The sequence below is a fragment of the Lissotriton vulgaris genome, chromosome 11, assembly GCF_964263255.1.
Source record: "Lissotriton vulgaris chromosome 11, aLisVul1.2, whole genome shotgun sequence".
Taxonomy (NCBI): domain Eukaryota; kingdom Metazoa; phylum Chordata; class Amphibia; order Caudata; family Salamandridae; genus Lissotriton; species Lissotriton vulgaris.
Genome location: NC_141699.1, coordinates 71902335 through 71919677, shown reverse-complemented (window position 1 = coordinate 71919677; position 17343 = coordinate 71902335). Strand labels below are relative to the sequence as shown.

Sequence of the window (17343 nt, the reverse complement as noted above, 5' to 3'; positions counted from 1 at the left end):
TCTCCAGGTACTCCCAGAGAGTATGAAAAAACCTTCCCGACCACAACCCTTGAGGCATCTTGATGTGGGCGACCTCCCGATATTAGCGGCCCATTCCAATCATTGGCATTCAAATCACCAAGATTCCCCACCCAGACCTTCCCATGTGTTACCAGGGGATCCGGGGAATTGTTGACTAGTTTCCGGTATTTGGTGGAAATCACCCATTCTGGGACATGTTCTGCAAGGAGAAGCCTCCCGCAGCTGTTTCCCCTCTCTTATGCTTCTTTTCAGGACATTCCCCAGCTGTAGGTATCAGTACCTTTCCCCTTAACTCATATTCCTGGCTAAGTGTGACAAATGTTATGAAGGCTTGATCTCGCCAAAATACCCCAAATGATCGATTCCTATCACCTCCCAATTTGAGAAGCCTCTCAGTCCACCCACTTCCTGGAGCAGATCACTGTTCCACAATGGTGTTATATTTGTGAGTCTCCCATTCCAGCCCAGGAATCTTGTTGCCTCCCTCCATATCCTGACTACCGTCTCAGTGTGGTGCGGTAGCCCTCTCTCTTTCCTCTTCCAATATATGTAATAATGTAATGTTGGCTTCTTATATAGTGCACTAATCACCCCAAAGGGTCTCAAGGCGCTTGCTTTGGGAACCCGTCCTGGTTTTTCCCTGTGAGATAGCCCCTACTGGGCACTCCCAAGGTGAAAGCCAGGCATCCCGCTGCGGGGGCCGTAGTGGAGATTGAGCAAGCTATTGCCCAGAGTAGCAGAGTGTGAGCCCTTGATTTGAGAAGGCACCGAAGCGAGAATTATCAAGTCCGTGGACATTTTGAGCTCAAGACCCTGCTGCGTCGGGAATTGAACCCGGTCTGACCTCTGCTTCAGGGTCTGCCTCCTCTAACCAGTGAGCCACACTTGTCCACGATAGAGGAGCACTTTGTGATTGCAGCATCCCATTGATTGTCTGTCCACTCTGGGTCGGTTGTCTGTGAAAACTCGGTCATTTATCACAAGCAGCTGGGTCGCCCAGTACTATTTAGTAATATCGGGAATTACCCGTCCGCCCTCATAAACCCCTCTCTAGAGCTTAGAAAGCACTAATCGCGGCTCTCCGCCTTGCCACAACAAGGTGATGACTCCACCTTCAATTGTCTAGGAAAAACCTTGAGGGTGCATTTTGGAGCACATAGATCAACCGTGGGAGCGTCATCATTTTGTATAACGGCGCTCTACCCATTAAGGAGTGTGGTAGTGTGCTCCAATGCTTGACATTTCCTGAGATAAATTTATTCTTAGCATCCTTCATTAACTCAGAGGAATCAGCTTGATCGGGAGCAATAATACGAAAGATGCTTTGAAACCATCATGTAGTGTAAGAGGGTTAGACACTGAAAATTGGTCCAGTCTGTAGGACTATGACCAGGTCTGGAAAAGAATACCATCCTAATTAGCAGAAAAAGTCATTTTTGCCAATTTGGATTTAGTGCTGGATGTTTGGAGCACAACTGAAAAATATGTCTGAATTTTATTTTTCAACTTTTTAGCAACATTTATACAAAAGCTCTATTTCTTCCATTCCGTCAAAATTTCACAGGAATTCCCTACAGGCTTTTCAATGACATTTCTGATTCCACTCAGGAACCCATCTAAAAGATTCTAAGTATGCTGAACTCAAAACATACATTCTTAATAAAACAATGAGAATATCAAAACTATATTCAATAACGTTATTACCATAGGTCTTCAGAAAACAGAAATGTCCTCTGTGACAAACCATACTCCCTCTGGCATGTAAGAGTGCATATAAATAGCATAGAAAAATAAGTCTTAAGGGGGAAAGAATACATTCTCAAACATTTAATAACCTTAATAAGATATGATTAAAAAGTAAGATTACCTTCTGTACTGATGGATTTGATAATTTCTTCTGACGTGCCTTATCCTTAGTTTTAGATGTGGATTGCTTTGTCTTGGATGTGGAAGTAACACGACTGCTGCCTGAATACTTTGTCCTGACTGTTGAGGAGGTTTTAATGCTTTTTACTGTTGACGTCTGTTCCATTTCTGCAGTGGTGGTGCTTAAGGTGGTGGGAGTAGGTGACATAAAGGCAGATGTTTCATTAGCACTTTGTTGTGGTTCTGTGGTAACGGCACTTGGTTGGCTTGAACGGGTGGAGGCAGTTTCAGGGTCTGGTAAAGCTGGATCTGTTATTTGTGACATGGGCTGAGGTTGTGGAATCTGTGCAGGTGGCTGGGCTTCAGAAATCTGTGTGGAGTCTTGTAGAGGCAGTTGTGGGGGGTTTGGTCCAGGCGGTTGCGGAGTAACTGGTCCAGCCCCCTCAGGCACCTTCTGTCCTGATTCCGGAGGCCGAAGCTCTGCATTGTAGATCTGTGTTATGGGTACTTCAATGCTGTTTACACTTATCACCTTTGGGTCACTTACTGGTAAGTCAGTTGGATCAACAGTAACCTTGGAGCTATTCTTTTCCTTCCCATTTGTCTTCAACAACAAATTGATTGCCTTGTCAACCACACCCTGAAGTGTACAGAAAACTTTCTTATCATCTAGGAAGTCCAGAAACTGGGTATATCGTCCACTGGTAGAGCAGATATGCCTGTCAGGGATTACAGGATGTGTGTGGCCAATGTTAGTACAACTAGTGGCAACCGAGGATGAAGAGGAGCTCATCTCTGTATGGTCATTGGTAGTGCTGCTCACACTGCCAATAAACAGCAGTTCTGGTACGTTGTAGGACCCCCACGTCATCTCAGACTTCTCAGATGAGGACATACATGATTTCTGTGCAGAGTCGCAACTAACATCTGATACAGTTAAGCGAGACTTAGCATGCCAAGGTGGTAGATCTGCCTGCATAACAAAAAACAATATATAAGTAATTCACTTAAAAAGAGTGCCTATGCTCATCACTTCCTTCACATATACATATGCCTCCCACCATTATAAATAAAACAGAATTACGGAACTAACTTTTGGGTTTAAAGTAGAGACTCCCTACAACTCCCCAATGAAACAAGCTAAGTATTTTGACCTTTGATGAGAAACAAAGAAGAGACATTCAAAGGTAATGCCTTGTTCGATGTATACGTGCATATGTGCATAAATGTCATTTTTATAAAGCAAATCCGATGGCAAGCAACAGAGAGGTGTACATGGTAGTGGTTTTACAGTTAGTAGTGCAGCAAGAAAGAAGGTGAGAGATGCTGCAGATATACAGTTTCATGGTATGGGTGACCACCTTCCTCCAAGTCATTAGAGTCACTGTATCCAGTCCTGAACCTTTGTGTAATATCATACTGCATTATGGGTGTTTGAATCTTGGTTAGCATCCACTGAACTGAATAAATTAACATATCTGAAATCAAAGGTTTGTATGTGAAAGGTTCAGGACTGGCAAGTGTCCTTAATGACCTAGAGTGAGGTGGTCATGCTAATCAAAGGTAAAGGCTCACAGTGGACAGGGTCAGGCTTCTGGGTGAAACTTCCTGTAGGGCAAGGGCAACGAGAAAAAATATTGCTGTTTCATTATGGGTGTGAAGAGAATTCCTGCAAACAAAAGAAAACCCCAGGGTACAAAATTGGTTTTATCTATGGAGTAATACCTTTCTGAACTGAGTTCGAGGACTCAATACCACTTGATGTGCATCAGAAAATGAGAGCAATGGAAGCATCTGCTCAAACAGAGCTCGAAGAACCTCAACCTCTTTCCCTGGAGTTTACGTCACATCCCTCTTAACCTGCCCCCCTTTAACCACCATTGACCATTCAGAAAGAGTTCTTAACAAGGACAATCAGGCCTGGCTCCAGCTTAAAAGCATGCAAATTGGTCCGACTTTGAGTTAATGTCGGAAAATGAGGTCTTCAGTATAATTTCTAACCTAAAACCCTCCTCCCACACTATGGCCTCCTTCCTATCCACTATTATAAAAGAACTCAACCACACCATTTCCCCTTTCTGGACAAAAATCATCAAAGCCTCTCTCATCTCAGGCTGTGTCCCAGACTCACTTCAATTTGGACAAATCACACCCATTCTCAAGAAACCAGGGGCTGATCCTAATGATCTTAACAACCTCAGACCTATCTCCAACCTCCCATTCTTTGCAAAAACATTGGAGAAATGCGTTCTCCGCCAACTCAACAAACACATTAATGAGTTCAACCTCCTCAACACCTTTCAATCAGGATTCAGGAAAGGTGTATCACGGAAACAGCTATGCTCAACGTCTCGGGCTCGAGGCTTTAGATAAGGTGAAGCCTGCCTACTCATCCTTATTGACCTATCTGCGGTATTCAACACAGTAAATCATCCAGCGCTTCTGGAGACCTTGTCGAAGCGCTCCGGCATCAATGGCACAGTACTAAAATGGTTCACCTCCTTCCTTCAACACCGCTCGCAACAAATTAAAATCAACTCCTGTCTCTCGAAGCCAACAAAAGTTACACTTCGGGTCCCGCAAGGCTGGATCCTCTCCCCGTCCCTCTTCAATCTCTTCATGGAGCCCCTCACAATCATTTTGAAAAAAGCTGGAGTGAATTACCACCTTTACGCTGACGACACCCAAATCTATTTAAAAATCAAGTCTCCCAGCGACATCCGACACCTCAATGCCACTCTAACCGAGATCCAAACTTGGTTCAATGCTAATCACTTAAAGCTCAACCCAGATAAAACTGAACTAATCCTATTCTGGCTTCCCATGGAAGGGAGGTGTATTTACAAGCTGGCCTGCATCACACACAAAACCCTTCCCTCTCCGGCCCCTACCTACCTGAACAACAAACTGGTAAGGGCAGGTCAATCCAGAGCGTTGAGAAGCTCCAACTCCCTCCTTCATATTCCTCTGAAACTGAAAAAGAAAACCACACAATACCGATCGTTTTCTGGCAACGCTCCCAGGATGTGGAACGCTCTCCCTAGAGTCCTCAGATGCAACCCTTCCTTCTCCTGTTTCAAAAGGGACCTGAAATTCCATCTCCTTAAAAAATACTTTCCTGACCAACGTCAACTAACCTAGTCTTCAATATCCGAGTTTACTCCTCTCTCTCAAGAATAGTTGGTGACCGGACTGAGTTAACCACCTTATTTTTCATGCTGTATTTTTTTGTATCCTTGGTTTGCTTCCTTACTGCCTGTCTACTAAGTAATTCAATTCCCGTCTGTTCTTTTACAGGATGTATGTAAAGCACTCTGATACCTACGGGTCTAGCTAGCGCTATATAAAACTTTTAAAATAAATAAAATAAAATAAATGAAGTGCAATGTGAAAGTGAATGTTCATATCGCCAAAAACAAGTCTAAATTACTCCTTCCATTTATAATCTACATCAGGATTTTTCCATTAAGTCTTGGATGTTTATAATACAAAGGATATGGACACACTTCAAAAGTGGTTTTCATTGTACTCACTAGAATATCTGTTTTATTTTGATAGAGTTTAATACTACAGTATAGCATTTGAATGTGAGCATCTTTCACACGGAAAACACCCTTAACCTGTGTGTATACAATTTGACAATATTTAGAAAAACATTCCTATTTATATCGCTAAAGAGAAATCCATATAAAAGAGAGCCATGCTGTAGGAAGGTGGATACCTGATTATGGTTGCCCCCAAATTTTTACCTGGTGTTTTGCTGGTTTTTCGACTTAGTTGACCTGGGACCCTGCTATTCAGGGCCCCAGGCCTACTGCTCTCTCTGTAAAATGGATTCCATGTACCTTAGGTACATATCTAATTGGATACTGAGTCACCTTATCAGTCCCTGTACAGTGTACCTTAGGTACCCAGGGCATAGGTGTACCCAGGGCCTACCAGGGGCTGCAGCATGTATTATGCCACCCCTGGCTGGCCATCCAAATCTGACACAACTGGCTGCACGACAGCTGGGGCAAGGTGGTGTAATCACCCTTTGCTTTAGATATAGTATTCCTATATCTAACCCTAAAATAGACACATGTATTCCTATCAGTCACTCCTATGGCAGGCCTTAACAATCCTGAAGGCAGAGTGCTTGGAATTATGTGAGATGGTGCTCTGGCATGAGCTGAGCCCGTCTGCAGCTTGCGGAACCAAGTCCTAATAGCTGTTCTATGATAACGCGTACCATATACTCTTAAGTGCATTATAATCCTCGCAGTTATTTGCTATCTTTGGTATCGCTTTATCAAAACATGTCGAGTAAGGTGTCATACGAATTGGAATACTAACCCCTCGCCAATTCTGGCGACGGGGTTAGCATTCCACCCTTCTAGTGGGACACAACATGTATGTAACTGTGAACCCCAGTTAAAGTTAACTCGAGCCTCAGCATCACAAAATGGATGCTGCCACCACAGACACAAGTCTGACCTCCTGCTGCTGGGAGTCCTTCCAGCGAGGAGAGCTTGGACAAAGGGTTTCCTGTCAGGGGCGGTGCTAGCACCATCCCAGACAGGGTTTTGTGTATCCCAGGTAGGCAGGGCTCAGGAGGAAGGTGACTGCAAGTGGCACCCCGGTGCTCACTATGCATCTGCCGGTTTGAACCAGTTCCAGGGGCACACCAGCCCCTGAGCTGGGGAAAGTCCGGACAAGGGAGAGGGGTGTAACCAACCCCCTGCTGGTCCCACCCATGGGCAGGACCTAGTTGCGTGCCAGCCCCTTTCCTTAGTATAAAGATAGGAGCGGGCCCCCTTCCCAAATTAGATCATCTTTGAATCCTGAAACTACTTTCTACGAAAGGAACTCTCGACTTCTTCTCAAGATTTCTCCCTTGTGACTAAGGAGTAGTCACCCTGCATCAGCAGGCACCAACTAAGTATCTTGCGGTTTGCTGCCCGTCCTTCCTCCGGAACCAGACCGACCAGCACGACGAAACCCGGACTCCCTGCCATCTCTGACCTATACCTGCCTCTACAGCACAGCTGAGAACCGTGGGTGCGACAAGACCAGAGGAACCGGCTATCATCAGAACCAGCACAACACTGATCCAGCACGACCGCCGAGGGACCCTCGAGTGGGTGCACTGGGGTAAGAGAAGCCCCAACCCCAAGCAGCACGAGCACCGAAATCCAGCCCCCCAGCATCCACCAGATCTGCGTGGGGTCCTTTTGCTCCTGTGTCGCTTGCTACGTTGTCCGGTCACTTGCCCGTTGGCTACTGACCCTCCAGACGACGTCCTACGTTTGTTTCACCGCTGGTCTAGCTCCTCTAGACTAGCCCTTGTCTCCTCTTGGAGGGGAACTTCCTCGGACCCTCCGGGTCCACTCCAGACGCCATTTTGTGTCGCCATGTGGGCTTGCCTTAGCCAAGGCTTGTTGCCTCCTTCAACGGATCCAGCATCGCCAACAGCAGACATTCGACGTGGGACAACTCTCAGACCTCCAGCCTGGTCGACATCAGCGCCCTGGTCCGTGCAGCAGCAGAATCCAGTGTCACCTCTCCACCTGGCTGAGTGACCTCGACCGGTGCCATCCTGGTGCCCACCTAATCACTGGCTAGTGATTCAGAACTCGGTCCCCTCTGCTTACAGGTATCCTTCTTCACTGATCCATCCTTGGATCAGCCCGGAACATCTTCACTGGCCGCCTGCCAGCAACTTTCACTTCAGGCTCCTGGTTCATCAACGAGGATTCCGGACGTCACTTGAACCCTATGCAGCCGCAGCCCCTGAGCTAGGTAAACCGAGTACCACGGTGCTCCAGCGTAGGACCACTCTCTAAGTGTCTAGATCCACTTTCGTTTTTGACCTTCCTAGTCGGGTTCGCCCGAGAACACTAACTTTGCATTTACTAGCCTCCATAGACTTTGTCCCTCATTGCGCGTACGAGTTTCCACTCTGCACATGAAGTTTCTAGGCCTCCTGCTTCTAATCTAAGGGTTCAGTATTGTAGGCCTAGCGGTTCTAAAGCCTCTGAGAATAGTTACTTACCTGCTAGTAATTCGCATTCCACTTTTGTAGTATATGGTTTTTCGTGCCCCTCGGGCATTTGTGTAAATTGTGCGACTTTCAGTATTTCTTTAAGAGCTTTGTATTGTGCTTAGCACCCTGTCCTCATAAAGAGTCTAGGGTTGTTGTGTTACAAATAAATATCCTTTTATTTTCATAACAACTTGTGTGGTGTCCTTTCACTTGTTTTTCAAGGGGTATATGTGATGGTATAACAGCTGGCTTAACACGCCCCCTAGAGTTTAGCCTAAAGACTGCTCTTGTCCATGCTACTAGGACAGCTGGTCTATAAGGTTGACTTACAACCAATTATCAATAAGGGTCGTTTGGACTAATGCATAGTGATCACTATGAATAGTGAGCACTGCATATCAGGCCAACTTCTCACACATGCCTCCTAGACATTCTGCCTCCTTATTAAGGAATGGACGATGAGGTCTGTTGAGTCTCCTTCCTAACTGCTGAAGGAAAGGTACCCTCTTCCCGGTAAGCACTGTGCCAGACTGCAAAGAATAGCACAATTGAAAGGTGTTAAGCGTTTTCCACACGTGGCTTTCAATTAGGAGAAAAACAACTAGGGATTAAAAACACCTTGGCAATCTTGAACTGAAGATAAAGATTAAAAATGAAGAGATTTTGACATGGCTTAGTAATATATATTCCACGATGTGTTGTCAGAATTTTGTTCCATCTGCTATGTGTACTGTCCCAAATGTGGAAATGATTTCCTTAAAACGCAAATCAATAAAAGATTTACAAAAAAAAAAAAAAAGAGAGCAGCATGGCACCACCCTTCTCTTGAAACCAGGGAGGACAAAAAAGCCAAGTAATAATATTCAGAATTAGATTCCAGTAAAAGTTCCAACTGCTAAAAGCAAAAATCAGGTTCAATAATAATAGCAGGGTGCGCAAGATGTGAAGGCAGAAAATATAACAAATATGTTATAGTGTATCCATCACTAGAAAATGCCTGCAGAAATTAAAATAGCCAATGTTCAGGAGCTGTTGGTAACAGCTGCATGTAGCCAAAGCGATTTGAATGTAAGAAATTATTCTAGGCAAGCATGACCATCAGACTCAACAGTTGACCACCACATACTAAATCGAAGTAGTCCTAATTCTTCTATGACAAGAAATGGCAGTCATGACACCCTTTCCTAACATCCAATTCTAATTCCTTGGTGGGCACAGTAATTGCTTTTCGGCTGAAATACAATTCTTTTCTGTGAACTAGATGTCAAACTTCTAATTTATTTAGCTCTGTCTGTTCTTAAGCCATCTTTCCTGTCTACAACGACTAATCTACCCTTGCCACCTGTTGTGGGAACTCCAGGCTCATCATAAATAAATGATAACTCAGGATAATGATGGGAAAGAGCATCCACCAACACATGCTCTGAACCAGGAATATAAGCGAAAGTAAAATAATGTGTGTCTGCCTCCCCCTTTCCGTTCCAAAGCTTTCAAGATTATCTGTGGCGTACCCCAGCCCGACATTGCTCAACGTCTACATGGCACCGCTCACCCGCGTTGCCCGACTGCACGACCTCAACATCATCTCTTATGTCACCGACACCCAGCTGATCATCTCCCTCACCAAGGACCCCCTCACCACCAAAACCAACCTCCACAAAGGAATGAAGGCCGTCGATGAGTGGATGAAGAACAGCCGTCTGAAGCTGAACTCGGACAAGACGGAGGTCCTCATCCTTGGCTCCACCCCCTCAGACTGGGATGACTCCTGGTGGCCGACCGCACTAGGAGCAGCACCGACACCCACCGACCACGCACGCAACCTGGGGTTTATCCTCAACTCAACACTCTCCATGACCAAGCAAGTCAACGCTGTCTCGCCCTCCTGCTTTAACACCCTCCGCATGCCCGCAAGATCTACAGGTGGATCCCCATCGAAACAAGAAGAACAGTCACCCAGGCCCTCGTCAGCAGCAGGCTGGACTACGGAAACGCCCTCTACGCAGGAACATCGGCCAAACTCCTGAAACGACTACAATGCATACAGAACGCCTCTGCACGCCTGATCCTAGACATCCCTTGTTGCGTGTTTATCTAGGTTCCTGATCGATACTGTGACCTTATGCCCCTATTCGGCTATAAATCCATTTATTCCCTATATTGGCATAACCGTTCAAGTGCGATTTTCTGAAAAGTCATCTCTGGCCTCACACGAACAGAGCCACATTCCAGCATAGTTCCCTCTGCCACTTCCTTTGCGACCAATTAGTGCAATGACAGAGCAGTAGTCACTATCTGATATTCCTAGATAACACTCCGAGTTCTTCAACAAGATAAAAACTCCGCAAACCTGGAAATCCCCGCTTGCTATGTTTTGATTAGTAATAGAACTCTAATGAGCAACTGATAACTATCACTTCCTAGTGACATCTTTAATTGACGTCTTATGTCCAGCAAACTTGCGTCAAACCCGGCACCTGTCAGGTATAAATATTACCAACGTTGCCTTAAGCAATGCCTGTTGTACGAGCTACTGATGCTGGCTGCCTGCACGACCCCGTGTTGGTAAATCTAGCACTCTGTCGCTGCAGCCTGCTATCCTGTGGTGGTGAAGCTGCTGATACCATTATCGTCGCTAAAGCGCGAACTATGGTGCAGTACGCTTAAGGAGCTGAACAGCCGTCCCTCTGCGAAGACATCCAGCAGATTCCAGCTGCCCGCGGACGCTGTCCCCCCTCCTTCCTCGACGCGCTGAAGAGAAGCCGCTGCCTTTCTCGTGCAGAGAAATCCAGTCCCGGCGCTTCCGGTTTACCCTCGCGGGTGACTGGGATATCGAGAGAGACCCCTGAAGGAGATACCAATCCTCCATCATTCTATTCAGAGGTATGGTGTTGACTAAACCCTTAGACGAGAATTCTTGAAACAAACCTTGGCAAAACCAACTTAACTTAAGCTACTTACTTACTCCCCTTTTCACGTGTTAGGCTTAGGTCAGGCACACTGGGGTAGGCTTAGTTAGAAGCACCAGTTGAGTATGTTAGCCTAATGTATATATGACTGTATATATGTTTTATTACTTTTAAACCATTGTATGGCTAAGAAACCATATCAATGCTTTTACAGTTCTATTTCGCAATACTTATCTTACTGTACGTACTTTTTATAATAACAATTATTGCAATTGTGGCAATACATTTCTCTTGTACGTGAAGAAAGACTGTGCAATAAATGTTAACCCTTTATTGACGAACGCCCGTCTCTCTATTCTCTACATCTCGTGAAAGTAAACTGCACTAGACTGACTGAGTGAAATACATGTCTATTGTTTCACACGACCCTAGAGATTGACTCTTGATCTGAGGAGCAAAGTTGTCATGTTGCACGGTTGTTGGAAAACTGAATCCCTTCTTGTCTGTGCCAGGGAAGCTGATCACTTCCTATGCAGAGAAGAAAGTTTCCAGTGACCTCTGAGCTAGTTGGTAACACAACCCAATTAAGTTTAGCATAGTCAGTGGAGGCCTGGAATATCTGCAGTTCCACGTCGATACTACTGTTTATGTTATTCCAATGCGCAGGACCTAGTGGGAAACTAGGAACTACACTACATGGCGCCCAACGTTTGGTAAGGCGATAAACTAACGCAAGACGGTAGAGTAACTCAGTCGTGCATATTTCACACAGACCCCTTTCTCCCGTAAATACTCCAATAGACGTCTGGAGTGGGTGAAAGGTTAAAATCCGCCCGACCTTAGTAGGAAGAGATTCCTATGTAAAGCTCTGGTTTATTCAACGTTGAAGGATACAGTGTTCCAAAATATTGTGCACCTAATCTTTGTCTCCTTGGAGACCTACTCTGCAAAGCTTGCATTTTTACAATGCCAGAAAATAACGGAACCTCTGGGGCCGCAGTAGACGCAACTCAGCAAGGTCCCGAACAAGCAGACCCGGATGCTATAATCATCCCGGTCCACTTAAGAAGATCTATAACGTTAAAACTTATAGAAAATGGACTGACACCTCAAGGTGGTACAGTAATTTTCGTGATAGAGGCTCACGAGGATCGGCAGACAGAGGTATTCTATTCATGGATAAACTTTCCAGCGGCAAACGCTACAACACGAGAGTTTCACTATTACAAAATAGAGGAACCTCCGGGAGAGTACGCTCCTTTCGAGGAGATTGAAATCCCACTTAAATTTCAAGAGCACCTGCTCTGGTTTAATGGCGCCCTAAAACACAATAATCACATAACTAGGATCGGTCCTCTAGGTAGACCAGGAGCCACGTGGCCGGTTCTAGCCAGCTACACACCACATTCTGACATTGCAAGAATGTCTAGGGAAGAGCTGTTAGCACAGCTCAAAACACTAATAAAAATACATAGGCAATTAGTCCAATATGTAATGCGGACTGCAACAGTCCAGCCAGCTGTTAATTCACACCAGCTGACCCCTCACCAGGGAAACACAAATAAAATTACACCACAGAACATACAGTCATGTCTTGGTAAAACACCCGTAAAACGGGAACAAATTCCTTTCTGGTTAGCACAGAAAATCACTCAAATAGAGGCAGTATTTCCTGATACTACCCCTATTGAGAAACACAGAATCTTGACCATCTGCCTTCCTATGGGAATCGCACCACATGTGGAGGACTGCGACACTTGGGGTACAGTCTTTGCTTCCATTTACACAAAAACACACGGTGTTCCGTCTATGGCGGTAATACCAGAAGTGCTAAAACAGATTCAAAATGAATTCGGTCCAGAGCCCGCTTTAAATCTAGGTATGAAATTACTGAAAGACTTCAAGCAGGTCTCGGCTATATTATTAGCCAACATAAAAGGAGAAGCAGCATCTGTGGCGATTCGCCAGAAGGTGAGGGAAACAGATATAAAAGATCCTGTTGAGCTTGCAAAAATCATAGAAAAATGCTATGAAGAATTAGGTAGAGACAGCTTGGGTGGGAAACCAGTAAAACCCCAACTGCTCGAAAGTCTGGAAAAATTATTTATTAAAAATAATTTAAACACTCCTAAAAAGAGCTGGGATGGAAATAAACAATCCACTCCCAAGGAAAAAGTTTTCCAGTCCAGAGGAAGGTCTCCTCGACGGAGGGAAAGAACTCCGACTCGAGAACGCCAGTCTCCCCAGAGGGAGCCCTCTGAGAAAAGATATAACCTTAGAAATAGGGATAATCTGAAAAAACCTGATAGATATCAAAGTATTGATACACGTCCCTCTCGATCTCTTCCACAGAATTCGGAAAGAAGAGGACGGTCAGACCCAGGAGAGCACACCAAGTCCAAAGACAAGGAACCTGCTCAGAGTAAAAATTCTCAATTTCCTAAAAAGAAGGTAGCCAGTATTAGAGTAATCAACCATGCCGAGAATACTGAGGACACAGTTGAAAAACGGGGAGTGGGCATTGACAATGTTGGACAGTGCAGCAGAAATCAGTATAGCGCGCAAGAACTTGATGAGTCATCTGGAGACAGTGGACACGAATGAATACATTCAGGTTGAAACTGCCGACACCAGACTTAGCGAGCCCCATAAAATATACGAAATAACATTGCGTATAGAGGGTGATAAGACTAGGAAAATTAAGGGTCTGTTTTGGGATAAGCTCTCAAAAGGCTATGATATTCTGTTAGCTGAAAAAGATTGGCCCCCAGAGTTTGTCAGGGAGTGCCCTTGTGGCGAAGAAGTGATTATGCCTGCCTTCTCGAATCACATTCCGATTCATAAAAAATATACATATGCACGGAAATGGGCAGTAGCCCAGGCACCTGCATTGTATAAAAATCATGTAGGATGGGATGAGGATGCACCTCCTCACAAAATCCAACTAAAAAGTGAACCAACTGCCCAACGGCAGTATCCCATAAAGCAAGAAGCTAAAAAACAGGTCAGGGAGATCTTAGATCAACTTGAGTACCAGGGGGTGATTGAAACATGCACCTCTCAAATGAACAATCCTTTGTTTCCTGTCTCCAAGCCAGACAATTCATATCGTCTAGTTTTGGACTACAGACATCTTAATACATGTTGCAAAACTTTTGCAGTACAGAACTCGCATAGTGCAGCCCTAATGAATAACATAGTTAGGAAAAAATATAAAACGACATTAGACATATCTAATGGTTTCTTTTGTCAAAACATTGCACCGGAAAGCAGATATTTGACCGCTTTCTCCGCATTTGGGTCGCAGAAAAAATTCTGTCGACTCCCACAGGGGTTCAAGAACAGCCCAGGACTATTCTCAGCTAGGGTAACAGAGTTACTACAAATCTATGATGATGAAGCATTATCTCACGTAGATGATATTTATCTCACAGACGACGACTTGGATACTCACTTGAAAAGAGTGAACACCATTATACTTTGGTTCGCAGCAGAGGGTTACAAATTCAACTTTAAAAAGTCCCGAATTGCCCATCTGACAGTACTATTTTTAGGGTACGAATTATCAAGTGAAGGGAAAAGCCTAGCGGACAACTTCTTAGAGAAGTGCGCTGTACTCCAAGCTCCAAAAACGCTGAAGAATTTACAATCCATTCTAGGTTTTCTGAATTTCGGAAGAACTTACATCCTAAATTACGCAGAGAGGGTTAAACCTCTCTACGAACTAATTAAACCTGATTTAAAACAAATCAATTGGACTCAAAAACACACAGAAATTTTGAGATCACTGCAAACAGACATGTTAGCAAAAACAAAATTAGATACACGTGATAACACACGTGATCTTGTAATCCGAGTCATCCCAGGAAGATGCGGATTCACGTACCTAACCTTTAATGAGGGAGAAAAGGTACCAATTTCAATTAAATCTCACTTGTACACACAAGCAGAAAAAACATTCAGTCACACAGAAAGAACTGTGAACGCAGTGCAAATCGCATTAGCAAATGAACGAGAACTAGCACACGGCAAAAGGATTAACATCCTCACAGCGGAATCCGCCTTCGAAGCGCTATTCAGCCCAGTAAACCTGCCTACAGTGTCACTAGATCCGAAATGGATACAGTGTATAGATTCTCTAGGAGCGGAAGACGTGAAATACTATTTCGCCCCGCAATTTGAAGAACTGAATGATTTAGAATATGAAGAATATCCTCTGCCAATCGAAATCCTACCTCTCCCACAATATGCCTGTATAATCTATACAGATAGCTCTGTACAGCATTTCAACGTAGAGAGAAAATCCTACGATGCAGCATGTGCGATCATTAAATGTCGTTGGCTGTGCGGTAAAATCAGACCGAAAGTAACAAAAACTGAATCTGTAAGAAACTGTTCGGTTCAGAGAACTGAAATCAGATCTTTAAAGATGGCGCTTGAAAATGCAGAACGCGAATTCCCGACACTTATAGTGTGCGATTCTCATTTTTGCGTCAACTCTTACAATAACAAACTGCAGAGTTTGATTGAAAACGACTACAAAGATGACACAGGTGCCACAATAAAGCATAAATTGCTCTGGAACGAGGTAGCTCTTTTAAGTAAAGAACTACAAAAGACTCACGTGATTCACGCACAGAGTCTTCAACGTGATGGCGTTCACGTTGCAGGTAATTCATTGGCTAATACAGCCACAGCGGAAGCAACTAAACCGGCTTCCGTAGCCACAAAAAAGCGTACAGATAAATACATAGACGGGGAAACCATGCTGCCAGTAAAAACGACCGTAAAAGGCGACTGTGCAGCACTACCCGTAAACTATCCACTCAATTATGCATACATAATCGATGCAAACTCCGTTCCTTTTGCTCGAATCCCTGGAGTGGGGGACAGAGTAATTCCAAACAGGAGCAGGAGAGGCTTCCTATTACTGGAAGCACACATGGGGTTGGGTCTGAAACACCAAACAATCAAAGCCTCTCTGAAAGAATTGCAATCAGAGTACTGGTGGCCAGGAATGAGTATAGATATTCAATGTTTTGCTCAAAATTGTGAAGACTGCAATAGAGATCGCAGTAATGAACAGGCCAGTGTAGTTTCAGGATCCCTGTTAGACAGCATAAGGCGGTCTATCTGCGCAATCAAAGAAGAGAAGCGCGTCCCAGTGTACACCATTAAGACGAAAAGCACTTAAAAAATGAGGCCTCCAGCGCTCGGCTGACGCTAGAACGGTTATAAAAGATTTGCGAGTCCATATCGGCATATACGCAATTACCACGTTCCATTCTGACCAGGGTCCTGCTTTCAGCTCTCGAGCTTATAAGGAGGCCATGGCTAGCATGGGAATTGGGTTGCGGTATTCTTGTCCATCATACCCCGGAAGGGAAAAGTGTGGTAGAAAGAAAAAACCGGGGCATAGAGCAATCTATAACAGCGAAGGTATTAGGTTCAGGCGCTGGGTGGGTCAAACATTTAATAAGTGTCCAGACTAGTCTTAACAACATGCCAAGAAATTCTCTAAAAGGTTTCAGCCCATACGAACTATTGTTCGGAATTAGAATGCGAGTTCAGGACCTCGATAGTCAGATGTCAGTGGTACAAGAAGAAACAAAGCACTTTGATGTAAAGGATCGTTTGGCTGTTTTACAGGAACTGAATGAAACAAGAAAATCATTAAGCAACATAAAGTTAAAGCAACAGCCAAGTACCACTGACGAGGCACCACCCGCAACAGCCCCAGCAAGGCCTGTCTGGATTCCAAAGATTGGGGATCTAGTCAGAGAAAAGATCGCGGTTAAGAAGGAATTTGGGCCTTCTTACAGAAAAGCAGTACCTGTCTTGGCAGTCACCGGAACAAAATCAGTTGTGCTACCTCCCCTTGCTGGTAAAAAGGAGAACAGAGTCGTGTCTATCGATCTGGTAAAACCACAAGCATGTGGCCTATAATCAACAGTAGGCCCAGTGGACTCCCAAGAAACAACAGAATACCCAAACTTGCAACAATCCAAGAGGTTCAAACTGAAAGACTAATCACATTCGATCAGCCTGCAGTGCACAATGAAGGACTATGCAATAATGCCATGGAACTCGTGCCTCTTGAAACACAGATTGAAACAGTTCGTCAAGAAACAACACCAGTCTACAATGATGTGGCATCAGAAAGTGCTACCGAGAGACAGATAGAAAGAACAATCCCATCAATTGACAGAACTGCCTCTGGTTATTTCATCAACTTCGACAACTTCTCTGAAGATCAAAACGACCCCGAAGTGATGCCAGAAACAAAAAAGTCTTTTAAAGAAAAAGCAACAGAACTCTTTCATCAACTGAAGAAAATCTACCTTGTTTCCCCTTGGCTAAAGTTCTGGTTCGGTCTAGGTGTATTTTTCCTCCTGCTTTGGCTCATCATGGTACTGTGTTTGGGAAAATTCATTGAAGGAAAATATATTACAATGGACACAGCAAGTCAGAACATCAACCTAGTCCTGAAACCACACAGATCATCCCACGTGAAGAAAAGAG

At 44.5% G+C, this 17343-nt stretch overlaps 1 protein-coding gene across 1 annotated transcript in view; it reads right to left on the bottom strand.

Annotated features, from left to right (window-relative positions):
* The window catches only part of LOC147678995 (uncharacterized), a 746514-nt gene that overhangs the window by 237901 nt on the left and 491270 nt on the right, over positions 1-17343 (bottom strand). The window contains exon 3 of the mRNA XM_086944704.1: positions 1889-2860. Within this exon, the coding sequence (XP_086800830.1) occupies positions 1889-2860 (972 nt within the window). The remainder of the gene's footprint in view (positions 1-1888; positions 2861-17343) is intronic.